Raw genomic sequence first — 17,595 nt, 5'->3', positions numbered from 1 at the left:
GCAGTGTATCAAGGGAGCAGCGGGCCGACCGCTGCTAATTCTCGCGTGCCGAAATGAATTGTGGACAAGACGCAGGCAAAGCAGATCAATCACATTTATCGATATCCTTTTGTACATAGCTGAACTGCAGAGGCAGGGAAAATTGGGGCCTGTCTCGGTCGATGCAACCCTCATTATGTGCGGTGGTGGTGTTGCCGAGCTTCCAACAAGCGAGAAACCACTGCATCCAAGCTTCATTCTGGCTTCGTTATCCAGCCCACAGCTTGAAAGTATGCCGCGACGTGTCAGTCCGCTCGTCAAGTGGCGGCAACCCAAGATGTACAGCGCGAGTTTCTTCGATGGAGAAGCGGATTAGGCAGGTAGTGAAAATCGCATCTCAATGATTTTGATCGTTACACTATCAAGTCCGAGCCTGGTGCATCTATCAGAAGAGGAGTCTACAGCCGCAGAGTCTCGCCTTTCCACAGAAGGTGTCCTCACCACACCAATTCATCATTATGAGCCTCCCCAAGAATCCATAGTCACGTTGCATTCCAGCAACCACGTATCCCCCACTCGAAAACCGATGCCTCCGCTCCATCTACTCCGTACTTAGACAGGTAGATGGCATCAAAGACCATGAACAATAGAACTGCGGCTTGCACCTTGAACAGAATCTTCACAAAACTATTTATGCTCTGTGGCTACAAGTTAGTATGTGTTCGTAGGCCAAAACATGTGAGCTCGCTTGCGTTATGTCTCTGCTTGCTGGGGCCCGGTGGAATAATTACCTGCCTAGGTAGTCTCAGCCTGATTTGATGTGCTGCATCAGCGACCCCCTTTCGCGAAGTTTCCCTTGTGTCCTCCAGTGAACTGATGAGATTTGGTGCCCTCAGATGGCTTGAGAGGTTGCAAAAGCGAATTCAACCCCGGGATGGCGCTCAGCGCGCTTGCAGCCGCACTTTTCCCTTCCATCCTGGCCTGCTTGCCAGAGGTGTTTCGAACTGCAAGCCTCTCATGCGCACTCTGCACGGCATCCACAAAGTCAGTGAGTGAAGGCGTAGGATGCCACATTTCTGCAGACCCATGCTTGTCATGGCTTGAATGGCCATCCACAAGGTTATTCGTAGATGATCTGGAAGTGTTTTAGACAAGCACATTCAAAACTGTCGGATTAGAAGTCCAATTCGACCGCGGCATACAGCCGACTGCGCAGGGGCCAATTAGGGGCCCTATTTACGATTATCGTAGCCAGCCTAACCTACGGTTAGAACCTCCTTTTTATACTTACGCAGATATTTATATAGTTTAATTAATCTCTTCGTTAACTACGGTTTAAACTAACTACCCTATAATAGGGATACTAATACTAATTAGTAATTAAATTCTATTATTATAGATTAGTAAGGTATCTTACTACGCAGAAGAAATGACCTCTTAATACCGCACGGGATAGGAGATTTATATTAATTAACCTTACGGAAGTAGATAAAAAAGGAGGCGATTCTTAAATGCCGTACGGAATTAAGTAATCGTAGCCCTTTACTATTTACGAGAGGTCGACGTCTACTACGTTAAACTACGCTAATTAACGGAACTACTTAGGTAACTAGTATTTTACCGTCGTTTTAAGTAGCCTTTTTTACTAAATAACTTCCCCATAGCCGGCCTACGATTAAAAATTAACTAGTTAAATCGGTAGAAGGAATTCCCTATACGACGACTACTTACCTAATTAATTAGTATAACGAACGGGCTTAATAGTATAGTATAAAAGAGTACTATGCGATTAAAAAAGGGGATCTCTAAACGTAAATATTCTTACTTAGTAACGAAAGTAACCCTATTAGAGTTATTAAGCTAAGAGATCTACGGTATATAAAAAAGTCTATTACTATAAGGATCTTATAAGTACGCCCTTAAGCCCGCGATCTAAACGACCTTTTCGTAGCTCCCTTAACTACCCCCCGGGTATTACTTAGGAATATAATATAAGGGACGGTTTAACGAGGGAGGAGGGGATTTAGAGGTCCTAATAATATCGAGTTAAAAGTATTACGGATCTCGGAGATTAACTTAAGAAGAAAGTAGCTACCCTAAAGTAGTCCTACGACCTCTTATTAGAGTTATTATTAGCCTAAGAAAAGGCTAAAAAGACGAGGATCTAAGGGAAAAGAAAAGAATCCTCTAGAGGGCCGCTAAAGGGCTTCTTTTTATACTAGCTTACGGCGCGAGATTACTAATTTTAAAAAATTAGTAATTAATAAAAATCCCGAGACTAATTATTATATTTTATTATAGTAATATAAACGTTTACCGCTATTATTATTAAAAAGAACTACTAGAACCTACCCTTTTATATTAGATAAAAAGGAGGATCTTAATAGGTATAATAGCTAGCGATTTAAAAAAGTAGTAGTAATCGCTAAAAATAATAAAAACGAGAGTAGTAGCGAGACGGCGAGAGGAAGCGGGAATCTCCTAGACCTTAATAAATTCGTTAGGTAGTAAAAGTACGGATTTACTACGACTAGCGCGCAGATTAAATATATCCTTATTAAGATTAAATACGCTAGCAACTACTAATACGGGCATAAGCTAGAGCACGACCCTTAGCGAGTTAAAATAAAGAAAAAGAGGACAAAACCCGATCCTAAATAGAATCCTAATCCCTTATAAATAGGTAAATATTAACTTAGATTATTAAGGGACGTAGATATATAGAATTACGGATTAGCCTAACGGCGAGTAAATTAACGCGGTATTAATCTATTTAACTAAGGTTTATGAGAAAAAGGGGCTATAGGAGTAACCCCTATTTTATAAGATCGTAGACGACCTTAGCTATTAGCTAGATAAATAGTTCGTAAGCGCAAGCCTAAGAATCGTAAAAGCGGTTAATAGATTCTTTTATAAACAAGGGGTACTACTAGCGCAATTATAATTATAAGAACCTTATAAAATCCTAGTAGCGACGATTATAGAGGAGGAATTCGTAATATAAACCTAGGCATAAGTCAATAGGGCGTATAATCGCTTTAACGAATTTAAAAAAAGGGTGAACGACCTAGATTTCCTTCTTATAATTACTAACGGTAATTTATCGTTATAGAAGGATATATAGAAGTAAAATATAGTACTAGAAGTACGATAATCGATAATTCTGCCTATTTCGATCTATAGCTCGTCGCTACTATTAATACGAAATTCGGTACTAATCGGCTAGTAAGAAAAGAGGTAAACTACCCGAAGTTATTAATAGTACGTAGCGACGTAGGGATTATATATAAATACCGAAAATCTAGTAGTAAATACGAGGCAATTCATAGACCTTAAAAAGATCTTCCTAAAAGAGAAATTATACTCTAGGGGGAAGTATAAGGTCTTATAAGAAACCCTAACGATATTTTACGATTATTACGAAAAAGTTAGAATTAGGGAATACTAATACTATTTAGTAATTAATATCGTACTCATAAGTAAAGCCTCTAATTACTATTACGAAGTAGTACGTAATCTCGATTAAAACGACTTTTTTAGTATAATTAACGTAATCTAAAGCCGCTTCGAGACCTACGATAGGAATCTAGAGCTCTTATTTAAGCTACGAGCGATTTCTTTCGTATCTATAGCTAGGATAATAGAGGGCAAATCGCGAGTAGAAATCCTTAAAGAGCTTATTAATCGAATTAATAAGCTAGTAAAAACCTAGCTAAATAAGGGGACTAACGAGTAAAAAGTCGGATATTTTTATACCGCAGTCTAGCGCGTTCTAGAGGCGAAAATAACTCTATACTAAGTACTTAAAAACTACGAGACGCTCTACTCGAGGCTAAGATCTAGCTTTAATATTAAAGCGAGAATACCGTACTAAACCTACTTCTAGGCATACGACGGCCCTTATTAATAACATTAGGTTAACTAAACGTATAATAAGAAAAGAAAGGAAGCTAAGTACGGCAATTACTAATAAGGAATCCTAGATTCGTTAAATAAGTAGAGATTTAACTCGCGAGTAGGGTAATAAAAGAAGTAGTATTTTATTTATAAAAAGGATAGATATTAGTTAAGTAACTACTCCGAAGAAGAGCGTGCTAAATCGTATAAATAATATAGAAAATTAAGGGTAGTAAATAGTAAAACCAGCCCTTATCGATTTAACTAATTCCTTATTATATATAAGGGTAAATCCGGGGGTACGGAACCTAGCGAAAGTAGCTAATTTAGCGGCCTAAAGTACCCGCACCCTATAGGAAATTCGGAAAATAAGGAAGATCTTACCCCTTATACTAACGAATTAAATTATAACGAAGTTAATAATATTAACTACTCTTTCTTTACCCCGTTAGCCTTAGGAGGATATACGAGGCTAAACGAATAAAAAGTAGTAGAAGCCCTTAATAAGTAGGCTTTTATTTATAAATAGTAAGGGAAGGTCCCTTAGATAACGGATACGGAGGTGGGCGAAAGGACGAATCTAATAGCGCAGAATTCTACTTTTTTAATATTTAAAGAAAAGAGATATAGTGCTAAGTAATTCTAGGGGTAGCTAGAGGGGTCCTTTTTATACTACCTAGATCACTCGAATACTAAGCTTATATAGGCATTCTATATAAACAAAAGGTACGGCCTAGATAATTTCTATAGGATTATCCTAGATACTAGGGCATCGTAATAGTTAATAAGAAGAAAAGGGCAATTCTAGGCGCTATAGAAAATCGTATTAGTAACGCTTAATACGTCGATAGCGGGTATTACGAAAATTAGCTTCGGCCTAAGTAAGGAAATCGTCGCCCTAGGTATAGTAAAAGTAAAGACGTATTTCGGAACAATAACTTTTTATATCTTACCCGTTAATACCCTATTTCTCCTATATCTAAAAAATATAAATCGACTAGGTATTATATTTAATAATACAAAGAATAGAATCTCTAGCCGTAAGTACTTTAAAATAGTCGAACGATAATAAGGGCACGCGTTTATAAAGCTTATTAACGATACGAAGTTAATTAATTACCTAACAGAAAGTAAGCTTAGACGACTATACTAGAGATTTAGCTACCCGTCGGTCGCGAGGCTATATAACCTCTTAAAGTATTTAGGTAATAATAATATCGAAATAGGGGCGCTAGAGTAGTTAATAAAAGTATACTATTAATACTAAATAAATACGTAGAGCCTATATAGATTTAAATTTAAATTACGTAATAAGCTTAATTTTAATTAGGAGATCGTTATCGATATTTTCTACTTAAATAGTTAACCGGTCCTATATATAATCGACGAGGCTATATTATTCTAAATAGGGCAATTCCTACGGGATTTATAAGTAAAAATAGTATAGGTAGCTCTATAAAAAAGCTAGATCGATATATACTAGGGACCGCTAGACGGTATTAGAACCGACGCTAGTACTAGTTTTAAGTTAGTAGAATTTAAGGAAAATGCGACGGCCTACGGTATATAGTTAAAAGTCGTGCCTATCGAAGCGCACTATAGTATTAAAAAGATAGAAAGGGCGCACTAGTAATTAAAAAGAGCGTTTAAAATTATTAAAAAGGAAAATCCCGATTCTAACGACGACGAATGCTTCTAGACGGTACTTAAATACTATAACGACACTATAGGGCCTAACGGGCTTATACTGACGTTTCTAATATTTAGAGTATATTTAAGAACGACCTTAGCCTCGCTACCGTCGCTAAACGTAAGCTAGCGAGCTTAAGTAATTAAAAAAATAATACGGGCACTACGCGAGGTAAGTATAAAAAGGTAAGTTAATAAAGTAATTACTACGCGTAATAGGCCCGATATAAGGGTTAATTTAGATATACCCCTAAATTCGGATATACGAGTATAGCGCGAAATTACTTAATAATAGGCTAGGCTATATAAATTAATTTCTATTAACGAGCGTTCTTGCGTAGTTATAAGAGATCGTAACTAGCTACTCAAAGTATTAATTACGGTAGTTAGACTATATTATATAGATCCTATCGAGGTAATTTCTAGCCTATAAAAAGAAAAAGAGCTAGGGGAAGCTATATAACCCACGGTAGAGGTATAGGAAATTATCCTTAACGAAATCGTCGTAATAGTATTAATAGACGACGAGGAAAAGGAAATTACCAAAAGGGTACTAATACTACCGGTAAGACGTCGCAAAAAGCCACGGTAATAAGCCCTAACGCGGCAATTTATTACTAGTAACGAGGTAATTAATACCTTTTATATAGTAAAAGAGAAAGCCGATTTCGAGCTAGCGGTTAAACTACGTAAAGAAGGCGTAATTATAACTACTAAAAAGCCGTATAAAGGATTAGATCTTATTAAAATAAACACTCTTTATAATCGAGGGGTCTATCGATTTATCCTATACGACTTAGAAAAATATATAAACCTCTGCATATTTAAATTACGAATAGTTCGTAAGATTAAAGGGAAAAGAACACCCCAGCCGTACGAGAAGTCTAGATACGTAATTTAGGGGTACGGCGATATCGAAAAGGCGACGCTATTTATATAATTGCTTACTATATAGCGCTATAGCTAACGATTAATAATAGTATTAATAGCATCGCTACGGAAGAAGGGATACGAGATTTAGAGCTATAATATTACCCAGGCCTATACCTAATCGGCTATAGGGCTTATAAGGAAAATCCTGGCCTATTTACTAAAGCAAATAGCTAGTAAGTACCTAGAAAGCACGATTATTAAAGTACTTAAGCTACTATATAGGCTCGCAGAATCGGGCACTTATTAGTAGGCTACTTACTACGATTTTTATATTAATTAACTATTAATAATTACTTTTATATACGACCCGTGCTTATTAGTTATAGAGTACGAAAGCGACTAATTTAGGATCGTCGGAATATAGACCGACGATATATTAGGCCTATCCGATATTAACTTTATAAAAAAAGAGGATAAGGAGCTTTAAAAAGCGGGCTTCGTAATAAAGCTAAAAGAGGTCTTTATAATAAATACCCCCTTAGTATTTAACGGCGGGATTTTTATAATCGAAGGGGAAACCGTCGTTTTTTAATAAAAGGGGTAGGGTAAGAAGATTAAACTCATCGACCCGAACGTAATTAATATTAAGAAGTAGTATAAGGCTAAGCTTATAAGAGGGGTATATATTGCGAGTATTTATTAGCCCGAGGCGACTTTTAATTATACTAGGGTAGCGCAGGCTATAGATCTAACTAAACGAGACATCGAGGTACTTAATAAGCGGCTTAAGTAGTAGTAAACGAATCTTAATCGAGGTCTTATCTATTACCCAATCGACCTTGCGACTAGTAAGCTTTACGTCTTCGTTAATAAGTTATTTATAAATAATAACGACCTTACTTCGTAATTAGGGTATATTATTATCCTAGCTAACGAGAGTATAGGCGAGAGCGAATTTACTATATACGGTAATATAATCTATTACTTATTAACTAAAAGTAAGTAGGTAACGAGAAGTGTATTAGCGTCGGAGGTTTATAATATAGTTAACGGCGTTAACCTCTCTTATGCAATTTTAACGACGCTAAGGAAGATTACTGATCGAATTAGCTTTTTACCTATTTTAACGGTTATTTATACCGATTCCTACTCGCTATACGAATGCCTTATTAAATTAGGAACGACGAAGGAAAAGAGGCTTATAATCGATATTATAGCCCTTAGGTAATCGTACAAAAGGCGTAAGATACTTAAGATCCGTTAGATTAATAATAAAGATAACCTTATAGACGCTTTTATAAAAATAGTACTAAATAAGGGATTAGAGTAATTCGTAAGTAGTAGAAAAGTTACTATACGAATAGAGGGATAAGTTATATAAAAAAAATAGAGAAAAGGGGGAAAAGGAGACGACTTAGTAAACGGGCCCGAGGTCGAATTATACCTCTAACCGTAGTAGTTAAATCGATAAAAGAAAGAGAAAGTTAGTATCGGATTAGAAGTCTAATTCGACCGCGGTATATAACTAACTATATAGGGGCTAATTAGGGGCCCTATTTACGATTATCGTAGCTAGCCTAACTTACGGTTAGAACCTCCTTTTTATACCTACGCAGATATTTATATAGTTTAATTAATCTCTTTGTTAACTACGGTTCGAACTAACTACCCTATAATAGGGATACTAACAAAAACAAAGAAGTAGGCAACACCCACGCTGTCGATCCATCTTGGGCTCCGGTATAGCTACCAGCGCTGAGTGGATGGCCTTGCAAGGCTGGAGTGGAATGATGAGGGCTCACCATCTTCACCGCTAGATTTCGAAGCTTCCTGATGGTGGGTGAGCGAGACTTGGGGTCCAAGGAAGAAAGCCACCTTCAAATGAATGGGTGTGAAGAGGGTTTTGTAGAGTCCACTGTATCATGTACGCGGCCTCTCACTCTCAAGAAATCAAGCTTGCTCCCACCGACCGAAAGGCTCACATGTCCTCCTGATGCTTGAGGGGTGGAGCTCCCGCCCCCATTGGCCCTGCTTGTGGTGCAAGTGCTCAGAGGCATGGTGCGGTTACTCTGCGCTTTCTGCTCGGATGTTACTCAGGAAGTCTCTCAACCCCAAGGAAGAAGTCATGAAGGGCAGGGCGGGACCCGAATGAGTACGTTAAAAGCCTTCAAATGGGAAGTTCACATCGGCCACCCTAATACAAGACTGCTCGCCTACCACTATGAGGCAGACGTGATCGAGCTAATGCCGACTGGAAGTAAGAAGGACGAGGCAATGTTGAGGAATACGAAAGTTGCCTTGTCTTGGTAACCTGGAATAGGGGGGCTTGTATTGGACGAGAATGAAGTGGAAGTACACCCCTTCTCTCATGACTCCTGATGATACAGACATACAACGGAAGCACTCACCGCCCCCGGGGTGCTGGAATCCTATAATCTTACCCTCTGAGCTGTAAATAGTAAGACACCAAGGTCACTCGGAGGTGCGGCCATGACTCTGAGTCGTCCACAAGATAGGAAGCCCCATTCTCCTGCCTCCTCCTAAGCCCCTTTAAGGCTTCTGAAGGAATTTGTGCGCCCTACACATTGCCAGCACATCATGGCGGTCCCTCCAGCCAACCTGTCTGACAACCTTCACCGAGTTTCTTTTACTATCCGAACACCTCCCTGGGCTGGCGCTACCGAGCTTCTCACAGCATCAAGCAAGGCTGCCTAGCCCCCTGGAGACACCTGTTGGGCATTTGGATTGGCATTGTGTGTGGTAAAAACGAGGCGAACTCCTACGCCCTGGTATGCCTGGATAGAGCAGCGAGCATTGAACTTTGGGGCACCGATGAGGAAAGACTCTCCAGGAGGGGTGCCGCTAACTTGAGATACTCATAAAGGTTGGCTACACCCTCCGGTCACTAAGTACCTACTTTCAACGAAACCTCCATGCGCTAGTCTGACCAGGATACAAAGTCACGAGAGATTGAAGAATGATGTCACTTTGCGAACCAAAATGACCGATAATACAAACACTCAGCTCTCGTGGTGTAAGAAAATCAGTTACAGCACTCGATAGAAAGATATAAGGGACATGTGCCCCCGATATTTTGCGAAATAAGAAGAACAATGCTTCCAGTATTCTCAAGGAAGCTGTCTGATATGTCTTAGTTGCCGCCAATATTCACATCGTTCGCACATACAACGTAATAGTGTTTCAATTTTAGGTTAAATTGCTGGTGATATATGATGGACCATATATAGAAAGCTACTCTCTTTCTCTGTCTAAATGATAACCGACTTGTTCGGATACGTGACTGAATTGATCAAAATTTCCCAAGGCTTTACCAAATTTGATCCATCCATCGAGACCTTGATGAAGGAGCTTGAGCATGATCATATTCAAGTGACCTTAATGTTTTGACTTCACTGGCATCTAAGGGGTGACCTTGATTACATCACCAGGGCGCATAGCACTTCCAAGGTTGTAGCGAGTGTCGTGGGTGTACTGTCTCAGAGGGAAACCACCGCCGATAGGGTCGTCAAAGGCGAGAGGGATGCTGCCGGGAGCCGGGGTCGTGCCGTCAATGGTCCAGTAGAAGACGACGTGGTTGACAGCCAGGTCGTAGAAGAGGTGAAGCAAGATGACGGCGCCCTTGTAGGCAACACGCTTATAGTAGCCGGTGTCCGCAGAGAGAGTGATATCGGTGGCACGCTTCTCGATGCCACGAACCTCGAGGTCGACGATCTTGTCGGCGTCGAGGTTGGCGATGTCTCCAGGATTGCGAACGTCGAGAGCCTGGCTATCGACAGGCGCAGCGATGTCTCTGTCAGAGAGAATAGGGCTGGCCTGGACGAAGCTAGCAACCTGCAGAGCAGCAATGAGAGCAGTGGTGTAACGCATCTTGAATGTCTGACGTGAGGCTTGCTATACAAACGTTAGTCTAGCTACCTTAAGCAATAGAGCTTGAGGGCAAGGAATTTAAGGGGGCAATCTACCCTTCAAGCTGTGCTGAGCGGTTCTAAGCGGTGATGAAATGACGGACGAGTAGAGAGTGACTGAATAAGTAGTGGTTAAAGAAAGACTGATGAGTTGTAAGTGCCTGATGTAAAATGGAAAAATCAATATTGGCCTGGAAGAAAGACGTCTTAAATATCAGAATCGTGTTATAGGACACATAGAAATCACCGTGCAAGCCCCTGACAACCATAGGCCAAATTCCATGACTTACAACATGGTACATGAAGTCAAAGATCACGCGACCTTAGCTCGAATCCAGCTGAGGCTAAACTAGATCTGCCAATTCCCAGTGCAGCGGGGCCTATTCAATGATTACCTAGACAGCGCTCTAGAACTCAGGATGAATGTTGTAAGAACGCGCTAAGCCTAAATTCTAAACTAAGATATATAACTCTTATATATACCGGTAACTTTCCTAAATTCTTATTAGAAACTAAACTAAATATTATAGAGTTATTATAGGGGTATTAACATATATAAAGAGAACGGTTATTTATTAAAACTAAAAAATAAGTATAAAGCTCGTTTTAATATAGAGGGTATAAGCGAAATAGGCCTTAGTAATTATATAACCGAGGTTACGTAACGTATAATAAGGCTATAAATAGTTAAAGCTATTATAATATACCCCCCTAAATAAATATATATTTAAAAAAAGTATACTTAACTACCCGTATTATTATAAAAAGGTCCGCTAAAAGCGGAAAACTAAATACTAATATATAAGAATTTATTTATAAAAAGAATTATAAAGTAAATTAGTTTATATATAGAGTTATAAGCGAGGGGTAAATCGGCCGTAAATTAACCTCTATATTTATTATTATAAATAATTTTAAAGTTATATTATTAATAAAAAGTATAACTAAGGGACGGCCTCTTATTAACTAAATAATCAATTTATAAGTTAAGGGTAATAAATATATAAATTTCTTATTACTACTTATAGTACTAACTTTTTTTCCTTTTTTAACTTATATTTATATTATTATTATATATATATACTCTTATTTTTCGCTTTTATACTTACGTTTTTATATATACGTATTATTAAAAAAGGATTTTTATTAACGGTATTATTTTTATTTAAATATTATTAAAACGATTAATTAAAAACCGCGCTTATATTATTATAATATAAGAGGCTAAGAAGCGTAAGTATAAGATTACGGTTTTAAAAAAGAGTAACAGTTCCCCTAGCCCCCCCTATAAGCCTAAGATAAGTAAATAATATTCCCTTATTTTATATTTTAATTATAATACGGCCTCGTTTATTTAATATTAATTTAACTATTTTATTAAATAAGTAGCGGCTTTATAACTAAACGAGTTATTTAAGGGGGTAATAAAAGCGAAAAAAGTTTATAACCCCCTCTTTTACTCCTTTTTAAAAATTAAAAAGACGTCCTCGTTTCTTAAGAAAACGGTATAAGTAAAGAGGGTTTATAGCCCCCTCCCTTACCTTTTTTTAAAAAAAGAAAAAAAGACTTTTTTTAAAAAAATTAAAAAAGTAAAATAGGTTTATAATCCCCTCTTTTACTTTTTTTTAAAAAATATAAAATAGTTAATTATATATATAATACTTTTTTAACTATTATTATTTATAAAACTAATTCTTAATAGCGGACCTTCTTAATACTATTTTTAGTATTAAGGTTTATTATAAGTTAATACTTTTACCTCCCTTATTTAGTTATAAATATTTTAAGTATATTAAGAGCGCCCTTAATAACCGTTCGGATAGTACGTATTTCTTAAGTTTATATATTAATAATAAATACCAATACTATTAAACTTATAAAAAGTCGGGTTATGCCCCTATTTTTAAGGGGTATATATAGTTCTTAAGTATAAAGTTCTTATATTTTAAATAAAAAGTAATAAAAAAGTTAATAATAGCCGTAGTTATTAATATAGAACTATTTATATTTTATAAAGTATATTTTAAGCTATTCTTATTTTATTTATTATTTATAACTTAATATATAGACCTTAACTTACGTAATAATAGTATTATATAAGGCTTTTAAATACGACGGTTTTTTAAATAAGAAAAAGAGTAAGGGGGTTTATATAAATAAAGCTTTAATAAAAAAGGCGTTTATAAGCGCTCTCTCTATATTAAAAGTATTATTAAAAGAACTTATTAAAGACGTAATAATATTAGTTACTTTATTTATAAAAATAAATAATATCTAAATCGGAATTAATATTCTTATTAATTTATATATCCCTCTAAGTATATAGCCCGTATTTAAGTCTTTTTTAAATAAATATGCGCTTATTTTTTTTTTAAATAAACAGCTTCTTTTTAAGTAACCTAACGGGGTTATTAGAGCGACTTTATACTCCTTAGCTATAAACTACGTTTTTTAATTAAAAACCGGGCCCCCGGGCCGTTTTATTACTTTTTAAATATCCCCTCGTTTAGTATAATTATTTTTTATATATTTTTTATATTTAGGAGCGATATAAAGTACTTAAACTTCGCTTTAAAAAGGTTTTTTATAAAACCGTTCGCTAATATTTTATTTATTAATATATAAACTATTTAAAATAAGCTTATTAAGTACTCTTATTATAATTATATATTCTAAATATTAACGTAATATAAATAAGTTAAAATACGTTCCTTTTTTTTATTATAAGTTTAATTATTTGATAATTATTATAATATACTGTTTATATATTACTAAGCTCGAGCGAGATATTTTTAAAAAAGCGTTTAAGAGCGAGTATTTTTTTAACTATATATTCTAGGCTTAGTAATTCGGCCTTTATAATTAATATAGTTATTATATTTTAATAAGCTACTTTTTACTAAATAAAGCTATTAAAAAGGGAGATTATAAAACTTTATAAATTTTTTTAAGTCTCTTTATCGTTTATAAATAAAGCGTTATTTATAATTAGTAATACTTAGCTACCCCCCGAGATCCCGAAGTATATTACTAAATATTAAATATAAAAAAGGTATTATATAACCTAATTTATAATAAAATAATACTAATAGGACGGGTTCGTTAAGAACTAAAAGAGTAGAGCGTATATAAAAGCGACGTTAAGCCGAATTATAATTATTATATATAATATTAATCCGACCTTTTTTTAAAAAGACTTAGTTTTACTTAGGGATATAATCCCTAGGTTTTTTTTAATTAAGACTATTAATAAAGGGGTTATAAGAGTAGTAGAATTAGTAAGATTAAACTTCTTAGCTACTTTTTTAAGATATTAATTATAAACTAAGTAGATCTTTTTATTTAATTAATTATAAACGACTTTTATTTTAAAATATTATGAAATTAGCCCTTAGTTTTTTATTTTATATTCCTTTTTAAATCCCTTAGTTACCTAACTAACTTCGTAAACGTAGTTTTTATAATTAAAAACGAGGATATTATTTACGTAAAAAAGAATTGGGACCTTTTTAATAAAATCTTAAAATAGGTACGGGTCCTTATTTATAAGTAAAAGACCTAGACCTTTAAAAATTAACGCTAGCTCTTTGTATTATAATAATAGAGCGTTATAAGTACTATATAAGGCCCGCTCGAGTTTAATATATATTCTTAGCTTATAAAAGCTATTTAAAAGCTCGTAAATAATAAAGGGGTCGCCTAGCTTTTTAATTATATTTAAAAAAGCGTTTACGATATTATATTAGTAAATTTCTAAATCGAATTAGGTAGTAATAGCTATAGCTACCCTAAACGTCCTAGTAGCTAGCGTTATTACGTAGGTCTTTTTTAAGGGGTATTGTTTTTAAAAGTCCCCCCTGATATAGATTCTCGCTTTATAATAATCGAGGTAATTATTATTATCTAGCTTATAATTAAATACCTATTTAAGGGGTATTAGCTTAGAAATAACTAATACTTTACTAACTATTTTTTAAATATTTATTTCCTTTAGCTTTTAGATTTTTAACTATACTACTTTTATAAATTAACTTCTTAAAGGTTTTAGTATTTTAAAAATATTTTTTTACTTCCCTAGAAGAGTAATTGTTACGAAGGTAACTTTGTTTACCTTATTATTCGCCTTATTATCAATATTACGTAAGCAAACTATATATTATATTAATCTCCGATTTTTGTAAATTATTATAGGTATTGATTATGTAAGCAATACTGCTTATATAAGCTTACGTGAGCAATAGAAAGTACTAGAAAGTAACTAAATAATCTGGAATTTACTCGAGGCGGAATTACGTACTACGATTACGCATTCACTTACGTATACGCTTATTAATTATATTATAATTAATAAGTAATAGAATATTTTAGTAGGAGGTTTTTATACCTATATATAGGCGTGTATTTACTTACTTAGACCTTTCGTTAAGTAAGTAACTTCTTATATAGTAATTTAACTATTTATGTTTTTATTTATTTTTTTTGTTTTTTTATTTTTGCCTTTACTAGCTGCTCGGGCGATTCTCGATATCGATTATATAATAGTAACATATAGTATTAATAGATACTCTTACTATCTCGATAGACTATTTTTCTTTAGATTTTTTACTTTTTTAACTTTCCCTCTTATAAAGTTTATAACTACGGATTATTAACAGCAATATTAGGCGCCCGACGCTACTACTTTATAAGCTTATTACGCACCTAGCTAAGTTAGCTACCCTTTTAAGTAATAGTAGCTTATAATAGTAGTATTAGAGATGCCCTCGTTACTGTTATTAAATAATATCGACCTCTATAAGTACGATGTTTACTTTTTAATTTTATTCGTATATATATATATTCGTTACCTCGGTTTTTTTATTAAAGTTAAAGACGCTACTTCTCTTACTATCTATTATTATTGCGCTATTGCTATTACTATTTAACTATTTATTTTAAGTATATTTTATTAAAATACCGAGACGCTATTAATAACTTATTAACCCTTAGGGTTTCCTCGATAGCTAGAAGTTATTTAATTTTATAAGTATTATACTAAACGACCCTAAGCTATAAAGAGACTACCTTAATAAATATTGTATTAGTAATATCGACTTATAAAAAATAAATAAATATATTATAATAAGTATTACTTTTATCGGCGCCCTTTTAATATAATAAAGTATAGATAAGCTTAGACTTAATAATATAATTAAGAGCTTAAAAAGAGCGTAAGTAAGTATATTAAATAGGAATATTAGGGAGAGGTTATTATTAAATAAGATAAAAGGAGAAAATAAGGGGTAGTATTTAGTTATTAAGAAGGCGATTAAAATATTACGGCGGTAGGGTTATTAATATCTTAAGTTTAGTTAGTATTAATAGTTAGTAACGGCTGCGGCCGGCTATAGTTAGTTATAAAGTTTTATTAAAGTACGTAATAAAAATACTTAATATTAACCCTAATAGACTAGCTTACTTATAAAGGCGAAGATGGCCCCTAATGAGGCGGACCGGACCCCAAAGGGGTAATTTAACTATATTACTCTCTTTACTATAAAAGCCTCTTTTATATACGCTTATTTCCCTTATATTTATATATTCTTGCTTCTATATAAATATTTACTTTCTATATTCTTTATAAGAATATCCCGCATTACTTCGTTAAAGCTATACGTACTAGAGTAATTAATTAATCTATATAAATTTAGTTAAATTAGATTGCGGTTAGTAAAACGTACTTCGTTTTACTAATTATAGTATAAACGTAGTAATATAGCGTCTAATACCCCTAGGTTACTTCGTTAATTACTTTTTATTAATTAGGTATATATATATTAAAAAAAAGAGTCCTAGTTTCTTTTTATTTAAATATAAAAAGAGTACTACTTAAGTTACTTTTATTAACTTGGGTTTTAAATAAATACTTTTAGCAGTTAGTTTTTTAATTTCTAGTTTTATTTAATATACCCGTCCTCTTCTTAGCTATATATACTAATTATATTAAAATTACTAACTAAGTCGTTCATTATTTCTATTTTTTAATATAAGCTCGCTTATTAAAAGGGTTTATTAAGGTCTAATTAAGTAAAAAGATCCTCTTTATAAAAACTTTAAAAAGTCTTTATTTTTATTTATATATATATTATATTTTTAATCTTATTAATAAGAGGATTAACTTTTTTTATAGCCTTGCTCATAACTTTAATTAGCTAAATAAAGTTCGTATTTAACTCCGGACTTTTAAAATTTAAAGTTAGTTTAGGAATAAGTAGCTACTTACTTTATTTATTTAAAAACGAACTAGGCTTTTTTATAGCCTTATTTACTTTTTATAAAACGAGTATAAGTAGCGATAATTATTTATTATTATTAATTAATACGGCCTCCTCCTCGTTTATAATTCTAAGTAATTAGAGCTTAAGTTCGATTATTATAAATAGTTATTAAATTTTATTTACTACGGCCCTCAACTTAAGTAAACGAATTATAGTTTTAATATTATTTTTTAAATAAAAAGCTATTTTATTAAACGTTATATTTTAGATAATAATAACTTTTAAAAACGAGGGGATTTAGATCCTATATAAGTTATAGGCGTTTAGTACGTAACTTATAAAATACTTAATATATCCTTTTTATTTTATTTTAAAATATCTCTTATTAATTCTTTTTTTATAGTCCTTTTTAAGAGGGTATGCTCTATAGCTATATATATACGTCTACTCTTAATAAGGACGTAAATTATAAATAAGCTTTAGTATATTTATTAATTATTACTACGTAAAATAATAAGTAAACTAGACTTTTTTAATTTAAATTAGTAATAAATAGTTAGTACGTTACTTAGGGCTAATATTATATAAGTAGGCTATAGCTAATATAGCTTCTACTTAAAGTTTATTTAATAAACTAGCTATTAATATTATACTAATTATTTTATTAATAATTTCCTAGCTAGTTCGTTCCCTTTCTTTATTTAGTTTTTTTATATATAGAGGAGTAGTTTTTAAGTCTATTCTTAGCTCCTATACTTATATTTAAAAACGAGTTTCGTTATTAATTATAATTACTATATATTTTATATCTTATTAGATTTTATAAACGGCTATGCCTTTTTATATACGTACTTATTATTTAAAAAGGTATAAAACTTTAAATACTATATTATAAGTTTTTATAACTTATAAAAAGATAAAGATCCTACTTAAATACTCGTTTTTAATTAGTATTAGCTACTTACTTTATTTAT

At 33.4% G+C, this 17,595-nt stretch overlaps 2 protein-coding genes across 2 annotated transcripts; both read right to left on the bottom strand.

Moving 5' to 3' along the window:
* Window positions 1-807: 807 nt before the first annotated feature.
* On the bottom strand, window positions 808-9,822 carry CLUP02_09176 (uncharacterized protein; the record flags this gene model as incomplete). Its single annotated transcript, XM_049288155.1, has 11 exons — window positions 808-1,114; window positions 8,151-8,184; window positions 8,241-8,313; window positions 8,379-8,469; window positions 8,532-8,603; window positions 8,671-8,763; window positions 8,880-9,016; window positions 9,058-9,126; window positions 9,216-9,304; window positions 9,387-9,579; window positions 9,724-9,822. The coding sequence occupies 11 exons, from the start codon at window positions 9,820-9,822 to the stop codon at window positions 808-810; spliced, it is 1,257 nt and encodes a 418-aa protein (XP_049145299.1).
* Window positions 9,823-9,858: 36 nt separating this feature from the next.
* CLUP02_09175 (uncharacterized protein) lies at window positions 9,859-10,326 on the bottom strand (the record flags this gene model as incomplete). Its single annotated transcript, XM_049288154.1, has 1 exon — window positions 9,859-10,326. One exon carries the CDS (start codon window positions 10,324-10,326, stop codon window positions 9,859-9,861), a length of 468 nt encoding a protein of 155 aa, XP_049145298.1.
* Window positions 10,327-17,595: the final 7,269 nt, after the last annotated feature.

The sequence above is a fragment of the Colletotrichum lupini genome, chromosome 4, assembly GCF_023278565.1.
Source record: "Colletotrichum lupini chromosome 4, complete sequence".
In the NCBI taxonomy this organism is placed as follows: Eukaryota; Fungi; Ascomycota; class Sordariomycetes; order Glomerellales; family Glomerellaceae; genus Colletotrichum; species Colletotrichum lupini.
Note: the sequence above shows the minus strand (reverse complement) of the source record. Positions and strands in the feature narration are given on the sequence as shown.